Genomic DNA, 21,667 nt, shown 5'->3' on the forward strand with positions numbered 1-21,667 from the left:
AAGTCCGGAGGGTCCGAATACGAGAAGTAAAGGAAAGTACAGATCACCGAGTAACGACCTTAAAAAAAAAGAAATATATCGGATTAATGATAAAGAAACCTTACCCACAGGTTTGAAGGTCGGAAGATCCGAACAAAAAACGAGAAAACTGGGAGCACAATCCGAGTAGGCAGACCAAACCGAGAACGCACCAAGAGCGAAATTTGAGACGAAATGTAAAATGAAGTCAAAATTTCGGAAAAGGCCTTATATAAAGACCACACGAACGGCTAGGATTAAGCTTGTCCAAGAAGCCAAACAGATCTGACCGTCGAAGCGAAACGACGCGATTATTCAACATTCCCAAAGACAAACGACGTCGTACGATATCCTGTGAAAAAGAAAGGAATGTAGAATTTTACTCGGATCATTCCGAGACGAACAAGCAAAGATGAACGCGGCCATCAATTAAACCAAAATAGTTTCTTACCATTTTTGCTAAAAATACTAAGAAACTGGAGGGCTGCTGTTACGGGATAAATTAGTCAGGCACCGAGTAGGTTAGTCAGACTGCCGAGCAGAAAGAAGAATCCAGCACCGAGCTCAGGTAGAATAGACCCAAGGGCTGTCCATTGAAAAGGAACGAACCGTTCATAAGACAAGAACGAAACCTACCGATCAGAACTTCGTAGAGAAGAGAAGACCGTGGGTCAAAGACTAGTCAAACCAAAAGAAAACATGTTTCGAATCTCTAAAACGCACACCTCAACGGTTCCAAAACCATACGAAGAATAGTAACCGTCCACCTCAATGAAGAGAAAGCGGCAGTTACCCAAAAACCGTCCAGAACGTGGGAGTGATCACCCCACGTTCCCCAGAATAACCGTCAGAGCCCACAACCACGAAGCTACACCAGACAAGTATAAATAGGAGCTCGTAGAGATTTTTCAGAGGACACTTGATTGATCTTTTTTCACTTTGAACCTTTCGTAAACACTGCTCTCTTGTATTAGATTCGTCAGTATAAAGAGAAATTCTTGCCTAAATCGTTTAAGTACTCGGAGTCCTCTACTCGGAGTCTGTGTGTTTTCGCAGGATATTGTTGTACTAATTTTACAGGTCAACAAGTATAAACAAAATTGTAAGGATTTCAGATATAAATATATTTCGTCTTAACGCTATATTAAATTGATATATATACTAAGATAATATATTCAAAATGGCGTGTTTTACATTTCAGAGACCGGTACGCAAGAGATAAACGGAATCCACATATATCTTATTGAGGGCGACAGGCTATCATAAATCTTGTTTTTTTAAATCTCAATCCCATATAAGTCAAAACAATTAAAAAAACAACGCATCGCATAATATTTATGGCCATGAATAATTATAATATTTAATGTTACTTTACGTGATCTTCATCTCAACAAAATACACAAAAGTGGTGGTATATATATTGTATTCGTTTTTCACCTTTTTAATGTATATTTGATCCTAACTTTATTAAAGATTAATTAACTCTTTATATTTCTATCTAACATAAATTTTCTTTTAAAATTATATATCTTCAATCACAGCCAGCCATACCAAAATTATTATAAGCCTTTTATTAAAGATGCTATAGTTGTTAGTATTTAAATTTCGTTCTAGGCATGATTAAACATAATCCATATTACGAATATTGTAGCGTATTATTATTTTAGCTGATTGATTTTTAACCATTAAATGGCTCTTATATTTTTTTTTATTAAAATTAAAAATATGTCATAAGAGAAAGATAATTAACCATGCCAAACCTAAAACGAAAAATAACAATTCTAGCAAATGAAGTAGATCAATTTCTATATTTATGATCTTCCTAATGATCGTGTATTAAGATCTTCCTAATGATCTTGTATTAAAGAAACTAATTTGAAAATAGGGGGCTTGAGTAGACTAGCCAATTAGAAACATAAACTTGTCAAAATATCTAATGTTGGTTTATTTTGAAAAAATAGCCAATAAATCACATTAACCAACTTGATCAGAAAAAAATACTCTTCATTAAAATGAAAGGTTACGACATGTAAATCAATTAACAAAAACAAAATAAACAAATGAAAAACATTGCAATAAATAACTCTTCCATTAATAGATTAAAAAATTTCCTCAAAATATTACGAGATCTTCACTATCTCTCTTCACCTCTCTTCACGACCGAGTAAACTTGTCATCTGTCCCAAGCCGCCGATTTTTCGATCGAAAAACGCAGAGCCTCTCTCGTCACTTAACGAATTAACAAATAAACAAAATAAACCATATTAATACGAATAAACAGAAATAACATAAATAAACCGAAATTAACATAACTGAAATTAATACAAATCCATCTGGATCTCAAGCTTGCGAATTGAGGAGGCTTGTCGACGGATCTGAAACTCGCTGACCTCCCTCACAAAGAGCTCGATGAGGTGGGTTCGACTCGCGTTCAAGCTTCCTCCATTTAAGATCTGAGGAAAGAAGCAATTATATAGATATACAAACAAAGCCATAAGCAAAAGAAAAGATATATATATATATATATATATATATATATATATATATATATATATATATATATATATGTACAGATTCGAAAATATCGAATAGTCGAGCGGTGGGACTTGGTGGGAATTCAACAGAGAAGCGCACTGAGAGGCGTTCATCGGCGAGCGATGGTTTTGTTGTCTCATCGGCGTTCTCCTGGGGAGAATCTCCGGCTGTGAAACCGAGTGGTGATGAGGTTTACGCGCTGATTTTTTTTTTTTTAGAATTTTGAATTCTCTGTAATTGTGAAAATTCATCGTTTAATTCTGAAGAAATCTGTCCACATTAATTCAGAAAATCAAGCACCAAATTTACACGTTCAGTTGACTTGCTCTTTTTGGCAATTAAATGCAAGTTTACTTGTCAGAGTCATTTTCGATCCAAATTTTTTTGCTGAAATGCCACATCATCAATTCTGGCTATTCCTCAAAAACTTTATAAATGTTGGATAATATGCAATATCAACGTTTGAAATGTGTGATTCTTCTTAAAAATATAGTCTTAGGCTAGCAACAGAAACCATGTTTATCGAGTTTATACGCACACAATAATTATTTTAGCCCGCACACCCGTTTTGTGGCTTTCTCTTAGTTTTAGTGGTCCAAAACTTCAAATTTAATTAGAAGAGAAATCCAAATACTTAATTAAACATACTAATAATAATTAAGCTAAAGGGTCACCAGAATTAAATAATTCAAATAAATTCATTAAATCATAAATAGCTTCGCGAAAAAAAAAATTGAAATAAAATAATAGAAATGGAGAGCAAAAAAGAAACACACTATATCAAACAGAACAAACAAGTTCATAAAAAGATGGGATTTAGACATAAATATTACTAAACCCATGTCATTATAGGAAAATCAATCAAAGTTTCAAATTTGATAATTTTATGTCATTATAGGAAAATCAATCAAAATTTAATATTTGATAATTTTATGTTTTTATAGGAAAATCAATCAAAATTTAAAATTTGATAATTTATTAATAAACAACTTGTTAAAAAATTGTGATATCTTTAATAAATTTGTAACAGATTGGGCATTAAATACAGAATTTCTTGACAATTCGGCTAAAAAATGTTGTAATTTCATGACAAATGACAAATCTATCGCGAAATAAGAAAAGGTTTATGAAAATGTATATCTATATGACACTAAAGTACATGTTTTGTAATATTAGTGTAAAAACATCCGAATTGAAAAGTATCACTATTTGAAAAGTAAAACTATTTATTTCCATAGTTAAAAAATATGAAAAATAGCTTCATTAAAAATCTTGTAATTCATGTTAAATGTTGAATGTAATTGAGTACACAGACTAAAAAAAAAAAAAAAAAAAAAAAAAAAAAAAAAAAAAAAAACAACACTCTTCCGTGTAGGAGTTTACGAGGAAGTAGAAACCGACCATTAAAAATCAAAAGGTCCACATATATTGACTGAAATTCGTGGAATTACCCAAGAAAAAGCTTCAAGATTTTGACGTCTTGTAGTATTAAGTAAGTACTAAGTTCTTAAGCTCCTCCAAGAAAATTCCAACAAATATTTTCCCAAGACGACTTGGCCAATCTTTCCTTTTTCGTTTACAAGTTGCGCAAGCCATATCCTTCAATAATTGTCGCGAATCTTCCAACGCGTACAGTTTGCGTGTTATATATATATATATATATATATATATATATATATATATATATATATATATATATATATTGTTACGAGCATAGTAGTCGGAATCTCGAGCAGCATACAAAATCCAGCACCGAACTCAGGTAAAATAGACCTAAGAGTTAACCACTGAAAAGGAACGATCCGTTGATAAGATAAGAACGAAACCCACCGATCAGAACTTCGGAAAATAGAGAAGACCGTAGGTCAAAGACTAGTCAAATCAAAAGAAAACATGTTTCAACTCCTAATAACGCGCACATCAGCGTAGTAACCGCCCACCACTGTAAAAGGAATATGGCAGTTACCAAAAACTACCAAAAACGTGCGACTGATCATCCCACGTTCACAAGAATAACCGTCCAAACCCACGACCACATAGTGACGCGAGGGACCCCAAACGCATATAAATATGAGATTCGAAGACAAAGAGAAGGAGGAGAATTTTATGCCTTTTTTGCTTTCTTTTACTTAGAACCCTTTGTAAACATTGCTCTCTTATATTAGATTCGTCAGTATTAGGAGAAAGTCTCGCCTGAATCATATCGGTACTCGGAGTCCTCGTACTCGGAGCCTGTGTATTTTCGTGAGATATTGTTGTACTAATTTTACAGGTCAACAGTTGGAGCTAGAAGCAGGGGGCAGAAGCTGAAGAGTATGGCTAGTTCGACCATACCCATGAACGTTGTCTCCAACCAGGAAACGGAGATAGAGCACCATAATCGCACCTTGCCTCTCACCTTGGAAGAAATGGCTGAACTTCTCCCAGAACCTAGCCTCGAAGAACAGTTCAGGCAGATGCAAGAGCGTCTTTCAGTCCTAGAGGCGAGTAACAAAGAGTTGAAGAGAAGGTTGCAGGCGAGGAAAGTCACACTGCGAAGCGCGGTAGTGATCCCAGATGAAGAACCCTCACACCGATCAGGGAAAGAACCCGTTGGGCAGGATCCGCAGGTTAAGAAACTTAGGAAACATGCTAAGGATCGGTATGAGAGGATGGAAGACGACTCTGATTCCGAGAAGGAGCAGTCCAGTCAGGAAAAGATTCCTGATCGGTACCAGCCCTCTATGGATAAAAGTCGTTCAAACACTGTCAGAAATAACATAGGAAGCTCAGAAACTGAAGACAGTGCGAGCACCAACGAAACGAATTTCAAAAGATTGAAACGTCGAATTGAAGAAGTGGCTCTTGGCCAGAAGGAGTCTATCCCAAAAGTTGGAGAGGCTGTCTCCCCATTCACGGCACGGGTGTTAGAACACCCGTTGCCTGATCGCTTCAGGATGCCAAGCATCCCAGTTTACGATGGAAAGACCGACCCAGGACCACTTAGACACTTTCTCTTCTTGGATGCTGTTGCAAGGAGCAGGACCAGAAGTTATGTGCAGGGCATTCTCTATCACTCTAACAGGCTCAGCCAAAAGGTGGTATAGAAAGCTTAAGCCAAACTCTATAGGATCTTGGAAGCAGTTATCCAGAAAATTCATGGAACAGTTTGTCGGCTCCAGCTCGGGGAAAACTCCCAAAGAAAGGCTGTTAGCGGTGAGACAAGCCCATGATGAGTCATTAAATCGCTACTCGGAGCAAGCTCTGCAGGTTGACGATCTGAATGAAGACTTTAAGCTCTTCGGGATCTCCTCCGGCGTCCGAACTGAATCAGAGTTCTGGTGGTCACTTCAGAAGACTAGTCCAAAAGACTACAACGATTTCCTGAAGAGAGCTCAGAAATATATCAACGCGGATGAAGCAAGATTGGCAGCAAGAAAAGCGAAGCCGCCAAAGAGTTACCAAGAAGAGCATAGGGAGCGGCAGTCTGAGGATAACCGCCTACCCAAGAAAAGCCGGTCTGGAGCAGGACCCCTGAAGCCTTTTTCCAGTAAGTTTGATAAGTATCATAAACTCAATACCCCAATAGAGGAGATATTTAGTCTTACCCAGGATAAAGAAGATTTCCCTAAGCCAAGGCCGATCAAGAAAGATATCTCAAAAAGAGATAAAAAAAAAATACTGTGCTTTCCATGCGGATATTGGTCACCGCACTGCTGACTGTTTCAACCTCAAAGAAGCTATAGAAGCTTTGATCCGAAGATGAGCATTGAAGAAATTCAAGGCCGAGCAAGGGGATCAAGAGGATCAAAAAGGTGAGGCATATGCTGAAATCTCACTCATAATCGGAGGACCTCATGTGGGAGGAAATTCAAGGAACGCTCAAAAGAGCTATGTAAGAGAGGCCTACGCGGGACCCCGACAAATCTTGTTTACAGTCGAACAAAGGCCTAACAAGATAGCCAAGCCTAACACAGAGCCAATCACCTTTACAGCAGATGATGCTCGGTGGGTAATGTTCCCTCACAACGATCCGCCAGTCATATCAGCTCTTATTGGAAACAGGAATGTACACCGAATACTAGTTGATACCGGGAGTGCTGTTGATGTACTCTACGAAGACACATTCAACAAAATGGGTCTTAAGCAAGACTCACTAGCTCCTTCCCCTGAAAATCTCTATGGTTTCACAGGGGACTCAATCCAGCCCAAGGGAATAATCTCAATCCCAATAACTGTGGGAGAGAACCCAAGAAGTAAAACCACAAACACTCCATGGGTAGTGGTTCCACGAAAATCCTCATTCAACGTGATCATTGGCAGGCCAACTTTGCAATCCCTCGGAGCCATCGCTTCGGTGGAGTATTTGAAGATGAAGTTCCCTACCGAGCACGGAGTAGGTGAAGCAGTAGGAACTCAGGCTCTCAGAAGAAGCTGTTATGCAAATTATCTCAAAGAGAGTCAGAAAAAAGATGTCCGCAAAGTTATGATGATTGACTCAGACTTCGACCCACGCCTTCCGAGTCGAGAAGAAATTGGCCCAGGAGATGAAGTTGATGAGATCACCCCGGATCCGAAACAACCTGAGAAGAAGCTCAAGATTGGAAAATATCTTGAATCAGGTACCAAAAATAATTTAATTTCTCTTTTGTCTAATAGCTTAGACATATTTGCCTGGTCGCAGTCCGACATGACAGGGATAGATCCTCAAGTAGCATGTCATAGGTTGAACATAGATCCTAAGGAAAAACCTCTTAGGAAAAAGAGAAGGGCTTTGAACTCCGAAAGGTATATAGCCTTAAAGGAAGAAGTAGACAAACTAATCTCTAACAAGTCGATCAAAGAAACTAAATATAAAAAATGGGTAGCAAATCCCGTCCTGGTCAAAAAAGCTAACGAAAAATGGAGAACTTGTGTAGATTTTACTGATCTGAACAACGCTTGCCCAAAAGATAGTTTTCCAATGCCGAGAATAGATCAATTAGTAGACGCCACAACAGGTCATGAAATTTTAAGCTTCATGGATGCCTACTCTGGGTATAATCAAATCCCCATGTATGGTCCCGACCAAGACCACACAACATTTATAACCGACCGAGGGCTATACTGCTACACACTAATGCCTTTCGGATTAAAAAATGCGGGAGCAACATACCAGAGATTAGTAAATCGTATGTTCGCTGAATTACTCGGAATCACGATGGAAGCATACATTGATGACTTACTAGTTAAAAGCCGAAAAATAAACGAACATACAGATGATCTTAGAAGATCATTCGAAATTTTGAGACAATATCGCATGAAACTTAATCCTCTAAAATGCACTTTTGGTGTTTCTGCAGGAAGATTCTTAGGTTTCATCGTTCATGAACAAGGCATAGAGGTAAATCAAGAGAAGATCACCGCCTTATTGAACATGACACCGCCGCGAAACATAAGAGAAGTACAGAAGCTGAAATGGTGCATAGTTGCACTAAGTCGTTTTATTTCAAGATCTACTGATCGGAGCATTCACTTCTTTAATGCGCTCAGAGGCTCCAAAGAATTTGAATGGACTGAGCAATGTAACAAGAGTTTCGAGTCTCTGAAGGAGCACTTGGCATGGCCTCCCACTTTAAGAAAAGTACAGGAAGGAGAGCCCCTGGAAATTTACTTAGCAGTATCGGAGCACGCAGTCAGCTCAGCATTAATAAAAAATGAGGGAAAAAACCAAGTCCCGGTTTATTATTCTTCGCGACGTCTCAACGAGGTGGAAGGAAGATACCCGGAACTCGAGAAGCTAGCCTTCGCCCTCATCACCGCATCTCGGAAGCTGAAGCACTATTTCCTCGCACATCCGATCACAGTCCTAACCAATTTCCCGCTCCGCCAAGTGTTGCAAAAACCTGATGTGTCCGGAAGATTAATGAAATGGTCGATCGAGCTGACATAATACGATATACACTTCAGCCCCCGACCAACAATTAAAGGACAAGCAGTGGCTGACTTCATTGCAGAATTCACATACAGACTAATTGATTTCCCGATTTGGGAAATGTACGTAGATGGAGCAGCCAACGAAAAGAGGTCCGGAGTCGGGATTGCGCTGTCCAGTCCAGAAGGAGACAAGGTAAAATTTGCTCTAAAATTCGATTTCAATGTATCAAATAATGAAGCCGAGTACGAAGACATGATACATGGACTTCAAATAGCTAAAGATTTAGAAATCAAAAAACTCAAAGTATACTCAGATTCTCAGTTAATTGTTAATAAAATGAAATTTGAATTTCAGGCAAAAGGCGAAAAAATGTCGCTATATGCCGAGAAGGCCAGAAATCTGGCAAACGAATTCGAGCTCTGTGAAATCACCCAAATCCCCAGAGCTATGAATGAAGAGGATGATGCTTTAGCAAAGTTAGCCACCCAAGGATCCGACTCGGAGTCAATCCCAGTGATCAAAGTTGTCTAGCATCGAGCAGGCCCCTCTCGTGCTTCAGGTCGACCAACGAAATTCATGGAAAACTCCAATTAGGGAGTACTTGAAGCATGGAGCTTTGCCCAAGGATAAGAATGAGGCCAGAAGTTTGAAATTCAGAGCTGCTCGGTATTTCTTAGAAGGCCAAAATCTCTACAAAAGAGGATTTTCCCTGGCCCTCCTCAAATGTCTGGACGAAGATGAAGCCGAGTACGCTCTCAAAGAAATCCACGAAGGGATATGCGGAAGCCACATCGGATGCGAGGCATTAGCACAGAAGATTATCCGGCAAGAACTCTACTGGCCAACATTGAAAGCCGACGCTCGACACATGACACAAAGATGCGTCAAGTGCCAGAAATTCTCTAACATCCCAAGACTCCCTCCTAATCCTCTCATCTCCCTCTCATGCCCGATTCCATTCGCAGAATGGGGAATAGATTTAATCAGAGCATTGCCAACAGGACGAGGTGGATACAGGTTGATAGGTGCGTGTCGTACGTAGAAAACTCCTATTATCCCAACTAAATCAGAGCTTGTTCTTGAGTAGTTTTGAGGTTTTTCGTGTGTTTTGAAGGTCAAAAATGGGATTTCTATGATACTCTGGGCAAATCTGTACAAATCGAGGCATTCTAGATCAAAAACGAATCAAGAACGAAGAAGGAGTCAAGAAGACTCCAGATCTCGCGACGTGACCCTCCTAGCGCGTGCCGCGAGGTTTGGAAAGCATCCCGAGCCATCTCCGAGCAGCTGGCGCGTTCCGCAAGGGTGTGGAAATGTTTACCTTGCGCCGCGACCCCCATACCGCGCGCCGCGAGGTTGAAGAACTTTAGCGTCAAAAATCCCCGAGCGTCAAGCGCGGAACGCGACCTCTCGAGAAGAACTACCTCGCGACGCGACCCTTGTACCGCGCGCCACGAGGTGCACGAATCCAAAAGAGGAAACGCGTTTTCTGGAGCGATCTGGGCCGTCGGATCAAGTTTTGTTACCCAGTCTACTCCGAAAATTAGAGGAAACACCCTAATTTCGACCTAAGCCTATAAATACACTTCTCAACCTCTTGTTTAGGACTTTTGACAGTTTTTTATTGTTTTACTTAGTGTTTGGGAGAGATAGAGAGAAAGAGGAGAGCCGTTCTTCATCAATTCGCGCCAATTACAGTTTTCTTCTTCTCTTTTACTCTTGAACTCCCGTATTTTAATTTTCAATTTAGTTTTCAATTATGGTTTCTTCTTCTTCTTCCTATTCTTTTATTTTCTTTTTGTTTTCTCGCTACGCCATGAACTAATTCCATTAAGGACTATGGCATAGCGGGTTTAGGATTCGGTTATTGATATGATTTAATATATTGAAGTTCAACAGAATGTCTACAACATGTGGACGGCGCATCAACAGACCATCTACCCAGACGCCCCGAGCTACCCAGCCTATCCTCCGCATCTCTTGACGCCGTATCCCGCATTCCCTTCATGGGATTCGGGCAGCTACAACCCTCCACAACACGAAGACGAGGGCGACCACGACGAGGACGAGTAGGGGAGCTCGGCCACCCCCGCAAGGTAAGTCGCCTTTCCATCGTTTTTACTGTGTGATTACATTGAGGTCAATGTACGTTTTGAGTTTGGGGGGGGGGGGGGGGGGGTAATTGCTTGTCTTGCGGGGGATTTTTGTACATTAGTAGTTGATTTTCTAGGTTGTTTTGTTTTGTTTTAGGATAATTGGTAGAAATTGGTGTTTTGTGTGCTTTAATTGACTCAATAAATGTTTGCCGATGATATGGATAGTCTTAAGCCGTAGACATGAAAAAAAAATCCGTGAATTACCGAGTGAAAAAGAATCTTGTTGAGTTTTGTGTTCGCTTAAAGCCCGAATAATGTTTGTCTCGATGCTTAGACGCCCTTGAGTAGTAGTCTAACTCAGTTTTGAAAAGTGACCACCGAACACACTAAGAACCTTTTCGGATCCCTAATCGAAGCGAAATTAAGCGCACATTGATCTAGTGAGAATGATATAGGCGTTAGGAATAACCCGTCGAGCCAAAAAGCCAACCCGAGATTTTTATCAATTAGAACCCACTCACAAAAAGCCGAACATCTTACCCTTCTCGATACTTAGTTAGAAAAAGCCGAGCCAATAATTTTGAAATCCCACAAAGATCCTCATTGACTTTAGCGACTCTTGAGTGACATTGTTGAGTGAATTTCTTTATTTTATGACATGTTCTCCGACTCGTCTCTACATATTACATTGTCTACTAGACACACCACGCCGGTGTTTATTTATATTGTTATGTACTACAAAAAAAATGCGAAAAAGAAAAAGAAAAAAAAAGAGTGTTTATTTATGTCAAATTTTTCTATTTTGGCGTGGTGTTCTATGTTTTTGTTTTAGAGACTTGTCGCTGGTCGTTGAGTTGAAGTTTGGGGGGAAAACACGGGAAATAAAAGATTAAGTAAAACATTCGTGTTAGGCGAAATGTGATGCCAAGAACGTGGGGATAGGTGAGTGAATGAGCTTTGTATGAGGGTTGTGATTTTGGTGAGAGATTTGAGTCGCTAAGGTCGATGTTTGAGCTACTAAAAAATTTCCATTCCGTACCCTTGACCCTAGCCTGTAACATTACAAGCCGTTAAGACCTATTGACGAGCTAGAAAGGACGTGTGTGCATTAGTGGAGATCATGGGTGAAGAGAAGACTTATGGTGTGTCGAATCGAATAAATTATCATTCAAAGGAATCGATTCTTGTGGTCGCATATTAGGATTGGGAAAGGCTACGAGACTTGGGAATCAAAAGCTAATCGAGACAAAGAACATTGCAAACGGCTTGAGCTAACATGAACTTGCATGGATTCTCTTACATTTGGTAGTTGACTTAGAGTTTAAAACCATGGACTTCCGTGTCAATGTAAGTCTAGAGGTTTGAAATTGAGGCAAATATGAGTCAGTTATTTCACGTGAAACATTGAGATTTACCAGTTTAGTGTAGGTAACTTCTTTGGTGTGTTTTTGTTTTGTGTTTATTATTTTGTCGCTTGAGGACAAGCAACGGTTTAAGTTTGAGGGTATTTGATAGGTGCGTGTCGTACGTAGAAAACTCCTATTATCCCAACTAAATCCGAGCTTGTTCTTGAGTAGTTTTGAGGTTTTTCGTGTGTTTTGAAGGTTTTCAGGTCAAAAATGGGATTTCTATGATACTCTGGGCAAATCTGTACAAATCGAGGCATTCGGGATAAAAAACGAGTCAAGAACAAAGAAGGAGTCAAGAAGACTCCAGACCTCGCGCCGCGACCCTCCTAGCGCGCGCCGCGAGGTTTGGAAAGCATCCCGAGCCATCTCCGAGCAGTTGGCGCGTTCCGCGAGGGTGTGGAAATGTTTACCTCACGCCGCGACCCCTATACCGCGCCCCGCGAGGTTGAAGAACTTTAGCGTCAAAAATCCCAGAGCGTCAAGCGCGGAACGCGACCTCCTGAGAAGAACTACCTCGCGCCGCGACCCTTGTACCGCGCGCCACGAGGTGCGCGAATCCAAAAGAGGAAACGCGTTTTCTGGAGCGATCTGGGCCGTCGGATCAAGTTTTGTTACCCAATCTACTCCGAAAATTAGAGGAAACACCCTAATTTCGACCTAAGCCTATAAATACACTTCTCAACCTCTTGTTTAGGACTTTTGGCACTTTTTTTATTGTTTTTCTTAGTGTTTGGGAGAGATAGAGAGAAAGAGGAGAGCCGTTCTTCATCAATTCGCGCCAATTACAGTTTTCTTCTTCTCTTTTACTCTTGAACTCCCGTATTTTAATTTTCAATTTAGTTTTTAATTATGGTTTCTTCTTCTTCCTATTCTTTTATTTTCTTTTTGTTTTCTCGCTATGCCATGAACTAATTCCATTAAGGATTATGGCATAGCGGGTTTAGGATTCGGTTATGGATATGATTTAATATATTGAAGTTCAATTTCCATTCGCTACTACTTTGTTTAATTCAAATCTGTTTTTAATGCTTGAGCGAGATTAGCTACCTTGTTCATGATTTTATACTTCAACTTGATGCTTGAGAAAGATTAGGTTGTTAGTGTTTTGGTTTGAATTACTATGTTGCATGCCTAGGCTAGAGATAGTTAGGTGGCCATAGAATCACGTGAATACTCTTGATATTAATGCATGTTTTTGTTAGGGATTGAGATCGAGAGAAGATTTTCCTAATTTTGACATAGGTTGTTAGATGCTCGAGACAGATTTAGCAATATTATTCTGCGAGTATGATTAGCAAAGAGTAGTGAGTTGTTTATTGATTGTGCATAAAATTCGTGTATCCAAACCGTTGAATAAACCCGTGAAGCCTTGGTCCTTAGCCTCTCTTTCTGCTTACAACTTTTATTTGATTATTTTGTTATTTAAGTGTTTTAAAACTTGTCAATAATTTGTGACATCTTTCCATCTTTCCTTATAGTTCAATTCGTGCTAGTTAATTTGTTTGATTAATTAAGCTTGTTCCACGTGGGATCGACACTCGTACTTAAATCACTATATAACTTGAGCGACACGTGCACTTGCGCGCGTAGAAATTGCAACACAGGTACGCAATAGTAGCCATCGATTATTTTTCAAAATGGGTCGAAGCTGAACCCTTGAACAAAATAACTGCTCATGCAATTGAGAAATTTGTATGGAAAAATATTATTACTCGGTTTGGGATACCAGTCAAAATCGTATCCGACCACGGAACTCAATTTGACTGCGATTCCTTCAAAAATTTTTGTGAAAAATATGGCATTAACAAAGCTTTTTCTACTCCAGTCAGACCTCAGTCCAACGGATTGGTGGAGGCCGTCAACAAAACCATAAAACACGGCCTGAAAACGAAGTTAGACGAACAGAAATCGGAGTGGGTAGACATGCTCCAAGAAGTCCTCTGGTCATACAGAACCACCGAGCACTCCGCAACTGGCGAAATGTCTTTCTCTCTCGCATACGGTTCCGACGCGGTTATCCCGACCGACATTATGATACCAACAGTGAGAAGAGAAAACTACTCCGCAGAGGTAAGCAACGAAATTTTGAAAATTAGTCTAGACTTGCTAGAAGAAAAAAGAGAAAAAGCCAGATTAAGAAATCTTGCTAACCAATAGAAAGTTACTCGGTATTTCAACAGGAAAGTCTGACCAAGATCGTTCAAAATCGGCGATAAAGTCCTCAGAAAAGTTTTTCTCCACAACAAAATCCACCAAGAGGGAGCCTTCAACGCAAATTGGGAAGGACCCTACATCATCCGAGAAGACTTCGGAAATGGGGCATACCGATTACAACAGTTGAGCGGTGATATGGAGAAAAACCCTTGGAACGCCGAGCACCTTCGCCATTTCTTTGTTTAAACATTTCTGTTTTAAAATTCAAAAAGCGGCTTGGTCATATGTAGTTGTGATTTTCAAAAGTTAAATATCCCTTTTTACTCATATCGTTCTGCTCGGTAGTAGTAAAATGACTTTTACACAATTTCGGCAAAATAAACTAGGCGGCGGGAAGACTATCAAATAGTTTCTTAAATAGTTTCTTCTTTAGATTAGAAAACTTAAACTGGTAAACTATTGTTTTAGATACTTGACTCTTATTACTTAGTTATACTTTATCTTGCCAAATTCAGAAACACATATAAATCAACTCCGACCACGGAGGAATTATATCAAAACCCAAAGGAAATAAGTACATAATAAAAGATCCGATCACGGATCAATTGTTCAAGACCCATACGGGTTAACCAAAAAAAAAAGAAAGAGAAAAATAAAACTCCTAGTACTAGTTGCCTCATCCCACCAGGTCATCGCTAGCTCTTGGCTCGGGGTTCTTCTTCCATCGACTCCGAATCTTCATCAACATCCGTAGTATCCAAAGTAGGATTCTTCGGGCCGAGGATCCGAACAACTTCGTTTATTCCAGCGGTATAAAGGTCATCGCGCATGTTGCGATAGTCCTCGGAAGCTTTGTACTCTTCCACCGCTGCTACACGAGCAGCCTCGAGATCTGCTTGGAATTTCCGTGCAAGCTCTGACCGAATCTTCGTCGCTTCATCCCTAGCCGCATCCCTCTCCTTGAGAAAACGATCGTTCCATTGCCTCAAAGAGGTGAGCTCGAAACCCAGTAAACCAACGAGCCCGACCACACCAACAAAGCTCTGTGGTGATCAAAAGGGTCAGCTAAAAAAAATATAATAATAAGAATAATAGTACAAGGAAAGGAAAGAGATGCCGACTAGATAAATATAAAAAAAACAACATACCGAAACCACGGAGTCAGTGACTTGGGTAAGCCTCTCTAACGGCTCAGACCCCAGGACCGCCTGGACCTTCTCGGCAGGAAGCTGCTCGTGAAGGAAAGAGACGATCGGAGTCAGATGGTCGGAGGTGGAAGAAGGCTCAATCAGGCCCTTCCCCGGAGAAGAGATGGGACGTTTCGGGACCTTCGAAGCAGATGGAGTCGCCCGCTTACCTACAGTTGAGGTCTTGGAGGCCTTAGTACGCTTCGGGTTCGGAGGAACTTGGTCGGGAGCGGCTCTCTTTTTCGCCATCTGTGCAATCTCTGTTAAGAAAACAAAAAGTAAGAACAAGAAAAGATTCGGAGTCCTACGGATGTTGATGAAGATTCGGAGTCGATGGAAGAAGAACCCCGAGCCAAGAGCTAGCGATGACCTGGTGGGATGAGGCAACTAGTACTAGGAGTTTGATAAGAAATAAATAAAATGCTCACTCGAATATGGATAATAATAATACTGGTCGAGTAAGTCCGGGTCCGACAACACAAAAGTCGACCGATCAGCCTCCGAAATGTCAAAGATCTCGGAATGGAGTGGCCGCTCGTCCTCGGAATATTACGGAAGAGAACCTGGAACCAAACATAGGATATATAAGGAAACCAGATAAGAAATCTGGTCCTACTTATCAAACAAGAATTTTGAACCAGAGTCACACCCAGTTCCGAGAATGAAGCTTTTATGGGGCATCTCTCGTAAAAAACGTTCCCCTCAATCCAAAAGAAATAATCCTTCCAATTTTTCTGGCTGGAAGGAAGACGAGTAACAACTCTAGATTGATCGTCATTGGCCCGAGCATAGTAATAACCGTGTTGCCCCGGAGCCGACTTAAGCGAGTAATACTGAGGAAAATCCTCTAGAGTGACGGGGCGATTATAAACTTTCGCCCATAACACAGCCATCCCAACAAAAATTTTATACACATTGGGGACGAGCTGAGTAGGAGAACATCCCAGGTCGGAGACAAACTGAGATATAAGGGGATGCATCGGCAATCCTCCGATCACATTCAAGATAGCCTTATTAAATGCTATCTTCCCGGCAGGAGGCTGATCAGCCCTCTCATCTTCTGAAGGGGCCGAGATGATGATCCCCTCTGCGATCTCGAATTCCTCTCTCAGGTCTTGTATATATTTCTCGGTAACCCGAGAAGTCCAAATTTTGGCCGAAAACTGGCCTTCCTTCCGTTCAAAAACCAAGGCCTCATCTTCCTCCTCCGGAAGATCTACCCCAAAAGTCCTCCCGCTCGGACCTGGAGCACCTTGAGAATATCCCTCTTCTTGGACTTGCGAAATAGAAGGACTCATCGTGTCACGATACTCCGACTCGCTTCCCCTCGAAGAAGCAGACGATGATGATATCTCCAAGTCCATGGTCTCCCTACACGACAGGGAAGACGAGTCAAAAACCCTCTCTTTGTTATCAACCCCCTCGGACTCAAGACTGGGATACACGCATGATTCATCATAAGCAATTACGGGACGGTCCCATCCGATCTCTGGGACATGATACCAAACGCGACTCTTGAGGAAAGGAAATTTGGACCCATCCGACAAGATAACATTATCGGGGTCAGGCTCCGATCGCCGAACAACACGGGGGTCGTAACTCAGGTCAGGACGTGCAAGTCATCCCATGTCCCTAAGGAAGTTGAGAAACTATGATCCCCAAAGTCCGAAGGGTCCGAATACGAGAAATAATATGAAGAAAAATGCAGATCACAGAGTAACAACCATAGACAGGGAAAATATCAGATTAATATCAAAGAAATCTTACCCGAAACGTTGAAGGTCGGGCGATCCGGATAACAGACGAATGAGCTGGGGGCACAGTCCGAATAGGCAGATCAAGCCGAGAACGTGCCGAGAGTAAAATTTAGGAGGAAATGTGGAATGAATCCAAAAACTCGGGAAAAACCTTATATAAAGACAGCACGAACGGCTCAGATTAAGCGTGCCCAAGAAGCCACTCGAATCTGACCGTCGAAGCGAAGCAACGTAACGATTCAATACGATCAAAACCAAACGACGTCGTACGATGCCTCGAACAAAAGAAGAATGTAGGGTTTGTACTCAGAAGACACCAAGACAAGCAGAGAAGCAAAGATGAACACGGCCTCTTAAACCGCCGAAATAGTTCCTTACCATTTTTGCTAAAAATACTAAGTAATTGGAGGGCTGCTGTTACGGGATAATTTGGTCAAACACCGAGCATAGTAATCGGAATCCCGAGCAGCATACAAAATCCAGCACCGAACTCAGGTAAAATAGACCTAAGAGTTAACCACTGAAAAGGAACGATCCATTGATAAGATAAGAACGAAACCTACCGATCAGCACTTCGGAGAGAAGAGATGACCGTAGGTCAAAGACTAGTCAAACCAAAAGAAAACATGTTTCAACTCCTGATAACGCGCACGTCAGCGTAGTAACCGCCCACCACTGTAAAAGGAAGATGGTAGTTACCAAAAACGTGGGACTGATCATCCCACGTTCACAAGAATAACCGTCCAAACCCACGACGACATAGTGACGAGAGGGACCCCAGACACATATAAATATGAGATTCGAAGACAAAGAGAAGGAGGAGAATTTTATGCCTTTTTTGCTTTCTTTTACTTAGAACCCTTTGTAAACATTGCTCTCTTATATTAGATTCGTCAGTATTAGGAGAAAGTCTCGCCTGAATCATATCGGTACTCGGAGTCCTCGTACTCGGAGCCTGTGTATTTTCGTGAGATATTGTTGTACTAATTTTACAGGTCAACATATATATATATATATATATATATATATATATATATATATATATATATATACACACACACACACGTGTGACCACCAATCCACATCTTCAAATCTAAATCAATATACTTCATCATAACAAGAAAAAGAACTACCGTCAACATCAAATATATATTGCAGATAGAAGAGTTGAAGGAAGCGAATCACCAACTACCGTCGACATCAACAACTCCGACAATGGGAGGGGGTAGAATGCTAGATTCATTTGAAAAGGGCAAGTTCGTCCAGGGTCGTAAGTAAACTCATGGCCTGTTGCCCATTACTAAGTATTTTGGGTAGATTGTAGTAAGGATTTAATTTTGTAAACCAGATGAGTGTATCGATATAGTCAGTGGGAGTGAATTAGGGACCTCCTATTTTGTCCTCCAAAAAAAATTTGTGCACAGGTCCCTGAGGGATTTTGTATGGTTCCTCAACTTGTTTAATGTTTACTGGAATCACTTTGTCAACTCTTTGTCAAACTTGCCGTGACGTGTCCCTATAAATGATTTCTTGATTGTTGGCTTGTTTACTCGTATGCTTGTCGATATGTTCTTGTGTATGAATGATGTAGTCCTTATGGCTTGTTATAATATTATTTCGTGGCTGATCATTATCTTATGTTATCTTGGAGACATCGAATAGGTTAATTTGCTAGAGAAGCTCTACAAGTGCCGCATATTCCGACTATATATCAGTGAAATCAGTCGGCCCTTGATAATAAATGAGATATATATATAAAAAAAAAACAAAAAATTCTTCCGTATAGGAGCTTACGAGGAAGTAGGAACAAACCACTAAAAATTAAAAGGCCCACATACACCGACAGAAATGAGTGGAATTACTAAAAAAGGCTTTAAAATTTTGACGTCTTGAAGTAGTAAGTACTAAGTTCTTATCCTCCAAGAAATTTCCAAACAAAATTCCTCCCAAGGCGACCAGGTCTGTCTTTTCTTTTTCCTTTACAAGTCGGGCGGGCCATATCCTTCAATAATTGTCGCGAATCTTCCACTACGCGTACAGTTTGCGTATATATAAGCGTGTGACCATCAAGCCACAGCTTCAAATTCAAATCAATATACTTCATCACAACCAAAAAACCTCTAATAATTTCATTTTGTTACACAAAGCTTTCTTTACTTTTCTGATTATATCCAAGATGGTAAAAGCGGACACGAACAACAAAGCCGCCGGGGCTATGGATGATTTGCGACACACGGCCTATGCGTACCACAATGCCGCAAAGGGCGAAAAAGGTTCACTTTTATACCATTAATGAATATGATAGTTTATTTATTTTTTTTAATATTTTTTTATTTTATATGATTAATCAACTATTCGTAATGATGCCTTTACAGGCAACGGTAACGAAGCTTGCGTGTTGGAGTTCTTCAAACAAATGGACGAAAACGGTGACGAAAAAATCTCCTTCGAGGAGTTCAAGAGCCACATGAAGAGTGCTGGCATGGAGAAATACGGCTCAGACAGGGACTTCTTCGACAAACTGACACTTGGCAACAGAGACTATTTGGAGTACTGCGACGTAGTGGTGCTCCTCTACATCGTCAATGGGGGAAGGCCGTTCTGTGACAAGTGCTCGTATTTCATTCACGGCACGTTTTTCACTTGCGTTCTGTGCTTTGAGAGAGAAAGAGACTATATATACAACTTGTGCACTTCTTGTTACGCTAAAAAAAGTCACGGCCATTGCCATAAGGAGTTTGTTGATCCCGTGACGCTTCTTCGGCTCAAAGCCAAGAGAGATTCGGCCGAACAAGGAACGCCAATCCCAAGCATTAGCGCCACTACGACTGTTGATCAGGTTCATTATAAATGTCTTAATTTAACCTTATATTTCAAATTCAATAAAAATCATACCCAAGTTTTATGTTTAATCAATGATTAAAAATCCTTTTTTCTGAGGTGAGCCACCCTGACCCAAAATCTTAAATGAAAAAGGGGGAGGCCACTCATTATGACTCCTTTAATTATTGATCTTAGAGGAAAAAAAATAGTAAGTATTAAAGTTACAATTTTTTGTTTAATTATTTATTATTTATTATCTATTTGGTGTAGTCAAGCAATTCAGAGCCAGGGCTTAGTACTTCTATATCAAATAAAAAGGCAAAAAAAATACATAAAAAGGATGAATCAAGGCCCAGCAAATCTGACGCAATTGTTTTGCATATCCCACATCATCAGGTAACTTTCTTTCTCACACTCCTAAATAGAATTGAAGGAAAATTGTCAAAATTAAGAGTAATTAGGAGGACATTTACCTATTCCTATACAAATAAAAAATTTACAATACTAAGACTCTTTAGTTATGAGTTTGTGACCAAATCACTGGAATTAGGGACAAATTTATAACTAAAGAGTGCTAGAATTATAAATTTTTCATTCTTTTAGGAATAGGCAATTGTCCTCCAAATTACTCCTAATTTCGTCCATCCCCAAGTTGAATCTTATCAGATTAGCTACTTGGAACAGACAAATAATCAAGATAACTAACACTTAAGAGTCCATAAATTCTGGCGCTCAATAATTATGATGAACACAATAAATAAACATGCTGAAGTAAAAAATAACACAATTTATAATAAAAAAGGTCAACACCTTTTCTTATGAGCAAACCATGAAATAAAAAAAGTACATTATATTTGTCAATAGGACTGGACCTTAAATCGAATTCCACGCTTCCAACAAATTGAATGCAATTTTTATATATATTTTTTACCTATCTCATTAGCATTTAGCAGGGCATGTAATCCATATTCAGAAATAGTATTTAGTATGTTCAATATTTATATATTATGGGTTACATAAGGATTAATTCGTGGGTATGAATAATACACAGATAAAGAAGCCAGGCAGAGCATTGGAGCTGATGCAGATTGCGGTTGGGTTTACTACTATTGGGGCTGCTGTTTCACAGCTCTGTACCATCATGTGATACATGATCATTTCTACCATATACATCCATTGTTTTTACTGGTCTATATATATGTCTATGTTTTATGTAATTTTTGTATATTGTTGATTATTAGCGGCTTGAACCTTAACAGAGTTCTATTATGTTATTATTTATTTTTTGAAATGGACTCATGGAATTAGTTAGCCTGAGTGGTATTTTATTATTATTATTATTACGAGTTCTGTATGTTGTGTGTTTTTTTAAGAAATAAAAGTACACATTTGAACTCTAATGAACATAATTACTAAGGCCTGTTATGGGTTAGTTTTGTGGTCAATCTATTAATTAAGATTTGAATTGGGGAGATTGAGAAAAAGAAGTGGGATTAGTTGACTTAAATAGTAATTTTCTCAAAATATAAAATACCCTTAATAATAAAATATCTCAATATTTTTTTTTCTATCTACCTTCACTTCTCTCTGTTTTCCTATCAATAGTTGTGAGGCCTAGAAGCCGTACCAAATCCGTAACAACCTTTACTTCCCCCAAAACACTTGTATCAAGAATGAGATTCCCCACGCCTACTCATGGGTCTCCTCTTTCACCAAACCCATTCAGACCTTTCCAACCCGACCCAAACAGATTCTTTGGTCAATGCTTTACACGAAAACACCGACCATGTCT

General features: G+C 39.9%; 1 protein-coding gene across 1 annotated transcript; it reads left to right on the forward strand.

Moving 5' to 3' along the window:
- Positions 1 to 19,109: 19,109 nt before the first annotated feature.
- LOC149393640 (uncharacterized) lies at positions 19,110 to 21,186 on the forward strand. Its single transcript, XM_089616382.1, has 4 exons — positions 19,110 to 19,325; positions 19,428 to 19,891; positions 20,146 to 20,271; positions 20,927 to 21,186. Exons 1-4 carry the CDS (start codon positions 19,229 to 19,231, stop codon positions 21,020 to 21,022), a joined length of 783 nt encoding a protein of 260 aa, XP_089472508.1. The 5' UTR covers positions 19,110 to 19,228; the 3' UTR covers positions 21,023 to 21,186.
- Positions 21,187 to 21,667: the final 481 nt, after the last annotated feature.

Source organism: Urtica dioica, chromosome 6 (genome assembly GCF_054948205.1).
Source record: "Urtica dioica subsp. dioica isolate 48M chromosome 6, U.dioica_male_clone48M_v1_H2, whole genome shotgun sequence".
Lineage (NCBI taxonomy): Eukaryota > Viridiplantae > Streptophyta > Magnoliopsida > Rosales > Urticaceae > Urtica > Urtica dioica.